Source organism: Dermacentor silvarum, chromosome 4 (assembly GCF_013339745.2).
Source record: "Dermacentor silvarum isolate Dsil-2018 chromosome 4, BIME_Dsil_1.4, whole genome shotgun sequence".
NCBI classification, from domain to species: Eukaryota; Metazoa; Arthropoda; class Arachnida; order Ixodida; family Ixodidae; genus Dermacentor; species Dermacentor silvarum.
This window is the reverse complement of record NC_051157.2, coordinates 54980284-54986298: the sequence shown is the minus strand read 5'-3', so window position 1 is coordinate 54986298 and position 6015 is coordinate 54980284. Positions and strand designations below refer to the sequence as shown.

General features: G+C 45.6%; 1 protein-coding gene across 1 annotated transcript in view; it reads left to right on the top strand.

Annotated features, from left to right (window-relative positions):
- Nucleotides 1-1029: 1029 nt before the first annotated feature.
- LOC119450085 (23 kDa integral membrane protein) overlaps nucleotides 1030-6015 on the top strand; it is a 32146-nt gene continuing 27160 nt past the window's right edge. Inside the window, exon 1 of the mRNA XM_037713443.2 lies at nucleotides 1030-1346. Within this exon, the coding sequence (XP_037569371.1) occupies nucleotides 1146-1346 (201 nt within the window). The 5' untranslated portion in view covers nucleotides 1030-1145. The remainder of the gene's footprint in view (nucleotides 1347-6015) is intronic.

Below are 6015 nucleotides of genomic sequence, written 5' to 3'. Positions count from 1 at the left end.
CACCTTCTAATGCAATGCAAGCACGCCCGAGCAAGCATCACAGCAAGACAACCAACAGCAGCAGACGCAGACCCAAACTTCCTCACTGAAACGTGGCAGGCTGCGATCTCCATCTTGGATCTGGTCGACCAGCGTCAACTTGTCGCCCGGGCCCGGACCCTCGCACCTGGAGTGACAAGTCACTGTTTCAATAAAAGTTTATTCACTCATTCATTCATTTCCCACGTCGGATCAGAGAAGCATCAGGTGCCTCTAGGAGGCGTCAGTATTTCCCTTAAGTACATTCATTTAAAAAGTTATACACGTTACACCCGAGGACCCTCATTTCCTATACACCAGAGATTTCCTCACAGAGCGCAGGTTTTTTTAGTAGACGAGCCCCGCACGAGCTTCGGCCTAACAACTGATGACGTTGTATAGTCAAGTAGTGAGCATACATCTCGGAAAGAGGAACGGGAACTCTTGGCGAAAAAAAGACGAAATTGCAGCAGAGGCTACCACAGCAACCATCGTCAAAAGCACATCATGCAGTATATATGATAACCGCCGCCAGTGCGACATTTGCTTTGGGAACGCCCGGGCCTCAAAACCATGCGAAAGAAATACTGTGGACATGCATCCGCCGTCGAAGAGTGAACGACTCCACTGCGAGCCGAGCTGAAAAATGTCATCCAATATCTGTGGGACTTCGCCCTGGAAACCGGCCTCACAGGGCAACTAGCTGTGAACCATCCGAAGCTCTTTTTCCTTTCTCTTAACTTATACTATCTCGTACCCCTATATCTAGGCCGAAGTGTCATCTTTTCGGCGATAAAACTTATTCATTTACATAACCTATACTCTCGCAAATACTTCCAGGCGGAAGGAGGCCGCACGAGCTCAAAACGCGAGCGACGTAAGATATTGCCTACCAAACAAGGAAGAGAGCGCTGAGCTGAGAACAGCACGCGGTATGCGCGGATGAACGCGCGCGTTGTCCAAAGGTTCTTGCGGGGCGCCCCCGCGGCTGAAGCGATAAGCCGACAACGCCGCTGCGACTGCCGATAAGGCGGCCGCGGACAACGAACAACTCGCGCGAAGGAACGCGAGAGCGTCGCACGGGCGACGAATACGCGAGGAGGAGCTCGGAGGTGGCAAGAAAGAACATGGCCGACATCAGAGGTGAACGGAACAGCGGTGGCGGGGAACCGGACCCTCGACTTTCGGGACCCGGCCCAGTGCCCCAGGGCTCGAAGCAGCCTCCCCGCACGCGGCCCGTTCATATTGGAAAGAAGGGCGGCGGCGGAAACTCGTGCGGATTCACCTGCCTCAAGTACTGCCTCTTTATCGTCAACCTTGTCGTCTGGGTGCGTACACACACGAATCCCTTGGCCGTTGGGAGACCGATCACGCCCATTTGTGGGTGCGGTTGCTCGCCCTATAATACTTGCGTTCTTTCCCGTATTGCGCCTACATTTCCGATTCCACGCTTAAGTAACGCTAAGTAGCCGGAAGTCAAATCGCTTATATCCCTTCTGCTTCGTTCTCTGTGTGTATAACTTAGTTACTAAACTTCTACTGCCGTGTCTTATTCGTGTTCTTGCTGATTGATCCTATACAGTTAATCACGTTACTTCGCTTGGTGATATCCTCGTTCATGGCCGCCCAGAAGGCCAATTTCACCCCGAATGATTGATAACGCCGACGCTGCATTGTTACCAGGCTGTTGCATAACATCCCTGCGAAATTGTCATTCTGATAAGATGAAAAGTTTTGTATATTCGGTTCTTGAGTTAAAATCCATTAAAGCATCGACATGATGTGGCGTATAGAGGCATAGTCCGTAAGAATTAATGAGTGGACGCCGACTATAGTTATATCGTTATCACGCTGCTGCGCACAACTGTGAGCCAATATTCTTCATTAGGTAACACATTGGGCAACATCTTACTCAGATCTCGCATTTCGTGCAGGCAGTTGCGGTATACCGCGAGCAAGCACTCCAGAAGCCGGCGATGAGCCGTTAAACGGCGAGTGCGTATGTAAATGCGACATCGCGTTGTGTTGTCTACAGTGTGTGCGCCGGTAAGCGTGTGCGTGTTGTGTCTGAGAGAATAAGGAGGGGTTAGATAGGTGAGCGAGCCTGCACGGAGCGCGCGCGCCTCTGTCTACAGTATTAGCACAGGTGGATATATCCTTATATATATTATATATATATATATTTTACACGGCGGTTCACCTTTCGCCCGTAAGCATTCGCACGTAAGGCAAAGGCGTGGAGTCACGTCGTGACAAGTCATCAATCATGCATCCTCTAACAGCTTCGCAGTTCTTCGTAAGCCGATATGGTGTCGAGTGCTTGATCAGCCTTTGAACCTATACGCTATACTTAAGCAACTATCGCACGAAAGAATGTTTACCCCGAGTTTCGAAAAACATTATATTAAATCTCCGCGTCTTACAGAATCTTAGCTTACAAGGAAAGACGTCTCTTACGTGCATATCACTAGTCCGTTCATGTTTGAGCTCGCAGGTTTCAACTATATAAAGCGAATTCCTCACAAAAGGAGAATCAGCATGAGATCACTGTACCCTTTAGCCGCAGATAAAAAAAAAAGTACTGAACAGCCTTGCAGTAGTCCTCAGTGGTGTATGCATTTTGCTTTTAACTCTTCAGAGTCGTTTTTTTCTTTTTACCTTTCCAACCTCTGCAAACAATGTTTGCAGCCGCTATAGGCCTACAAAGTCATATTTTATAATTATTAATCTGCATAGGCGTCCTATCGAAGGCGTTTTCTTCCATAATGTGAAATATTATGTTTAATGAAATATTAATCAAGCCTTCCTAGCTAGATTATATTACAATGCATCGTGGTTCGCGGGGTTGGCGTTACAAAGCCAACAGACGTGCGAGCAATTAATAGTCATATTTGTATACATGTACGTCGCTGCGGTGGAATTCCTCTCTGAAGTGTACAGTATGCTTTCCCACGTGGCACCTTCAGCACCTTTTTACTGCACTGGGCGCTGTTAAAACAAAAAACATTTGAAGGCAGCATGAGGAGCATTGCAGAGTTTGAGAGAACAACGTGATGTCATCGCAAAAAAACACGTCACCATCTTCCACATGCTTTTAAAGCTCCCGTCCACTAAACTAGACCTTAAAACGTCCAAACGCTGGCTTAACAATTAAGAAACGAACAACAAGCCAAAAAAGAATATGTAAAAACAAATACTGAATTGTGACGCCTGTATACGGGTTCCTATGATGATTGGTCAGATTCTGCTTGGATGCTCTCGCGTCCCAGGCATGTCTGCTGCTGCAGCAAAAGCCCGGAGACGACTCGGCACCTCGCAACGGAATGCCAAGATAGTCAGCCAGCAAGAATTGCAGGTTACGTCCACTTCCAACAAGTGCTGGGTTATACAAAGCGAATGGGGGCATTAACTCGTCAGTGGCCGAGATAAGCAAGAGAGGTTAGGAGTATTCGTTGGGAAAAAACGTAGGGAGGAGATCGATAGAGCTGAGGTGGTCACAGACATATGTAACTGCACAATGTGACCAGAGAAAAGATTAAGGATAGGCAAAATGCTAGACCGCAGTAAATGTAGTAAAACCTGATTAGCTCAAGCAGGCTAGGTCACTATTTGTAGCCGCCCCGTTTCGATGGGGATGCCAACAGAAACCATCACGTATTGTTTAGCGGTCTTCTGGCTCTCATTATCATGTTGGTGTTCTTCTCTGCCTTCTTTTATTTATTTATTTTTCTTTCTGGTAGCGTTGCTTTCTTGCCGGTGAATCCGAGATAGCCGGCTCTGTAGCAGCCTATGCTTCTAGTTTTTGTCGTTTAATGAACAACTGCCTAGCGATAGGGGCTTGTCCGTGGTAGTAGTTCTGCACAACCACCAACCGCAAAAAAACACGAAACGCCGGTTATCGTATTTACCTCGTAGAAGCGAGCACGCGAGCAGTGAGGGTACGCGCACTTTTCTGTGCTAGCGTTCGCATTCAGCTATATTTGGGTAACACAATTAAGGAAGGCATTAGTGGTCGCGCGCGTCCTTTAGCGCAGGAAGCGCTTGCTAAATGTACGAGGCAAGAAGCGTGAGCGGCGTGAGCGCAATGCAGTACCGCCGCTAACGCGAACGGCTTCTCTCTTGATTACTTGTTTCCCTCTTTCTTTCTCTCTCTCTCCTCTCTCTCTCTCTCTCTCTCTCTCTCTCTCTCTCACTCACGTCTTGCACAAACTGCAATATTACATCTTGCTCGCAAACTATATTACCTCGCTTGCAGTAAAAAACAGACACATGTGAACATGGCGGCGTATCTGAATAGCCTAACCTTGGTGGGGCCTGTCCGAAGAATAAATCTGCACAGGTGTTTTTATACAGTGCATATCACTGATCCAGCGGTTGTATACACCACACGGAAGGCCAGGTCGGTGTATCTTCTATTTAAGGCACATTAGACACAGCTGAAATGTTCACATCATTACAGATCATTTCTTTCTCTACGCAATTGCACGCACTGCATGCCACGATTCTTGGTTACGCTGGCAAGTTTAAAATCATAAACAGGTCATTTTATCGCTCGCATTAGCCGCTAGAAAGCACAGACTTTCGCGAACGTTTATGTTTACACAGCACTCGTAAACACAGGTTTTATCGTTAAGAAAGTGAGCGCCCCATGCAATGACTCAGCGGGTACGTTCTGTTGCTGACCACGAATTAAGCCGCGGAGTCGCATGCCTGTCCCAGAGAAAGCATTTGACGCCCATGTATTAATATTCGAGCGCACGTTAAAAGTTCCACGTGGCAGTACTAATACGGAACGCTTCGCCTATTGCGTTCCCAATAGCTCCAAGTGTAGCTTCGAAAGATAGTTTAATATTAGAAAAAATACGAAGAAGCACAGCCCCATTGGTACTTCCGCATTGAAATTAGCCATATAGGTAAATACGAAAAGCAATGGACATTACACAATAATAAAAAATGCATAGAGCATGCTAACGTTCATCCGCTTTGCCCCGGAATAAATTTGTTACATTATGAAAAACATTTCTATTACTGTTACCGCGTCAAAGATATTTCCCGTCATAGCATTCCGTTTCGGTACGTGAAAACAAAATTAGGCTTAGTTCACCTCGCATTTTTTTTATTATTTTTTTTATTGTTGACGTATAGTTCAGAAAAAAAACTGATACCTTCAGCGTAAAACAGAAACTAAGCATAAGTGCCTGTCTAAAGGCAGGAATTTTGTATAATGCCGCAGAATTACGAGCATGTAATACCTACACTGTCGGTTCAGCCAATAAATAAATAGATAGGGTAATAGCGCTTTATACAAATCCCCCAAGCGACGCTGGGCTTCTGATCGGCTTAATAGCAGACGCATTTCAAAACTTTGTTTTGATTCGTGATGTCAGTTATTTGACTCAGTATCACGTTATTTTCTTTTTTTAGCATTGTCAGCCTTTTCAGACGACTATGGACGCGTCTCGGCAAGAGCATAATAAAGGAAGCGAAAGCATTTGCTGGAAGCTCCATCGGCGAATATACGCAGCCGAATGAGAAAAGTACGTCAGTTTCCGATATAACTCGAAATACCCCGGTACTCAGTACAGTATTTTTTTTTTTTTTTTTTTTGCCGAGAGAATGAAGGGAGAAATTCAGTACAGCGATTATAGGTGCAAATTTAGCAATATAGTGGAGCAATATAGCAATATAGTTATGTTGTGGACGACTTACCCAGGTACCGGACTATGCTGCCTATGCTCATGTCCGTGTATAGTGACACTATTTGTGTATTACTTCCGACTTGTGTTTGTGTGTGTGTAATTCGCGTTGGAATTTTTTTTTCTAAAATATCCTTTCCCGAGTTAAGTATCTGGGATTTCGGGATAGCCGGTTCTAAAGAGACCTATACGCTCTCATTTGTTTCTACATATAAAACTAAAATATAAATGTAATAACACCGTCGAAATCTATGTCTTATCAGAATAGGAATTTATAAGTGGATACCGATTCTCCCAAAAA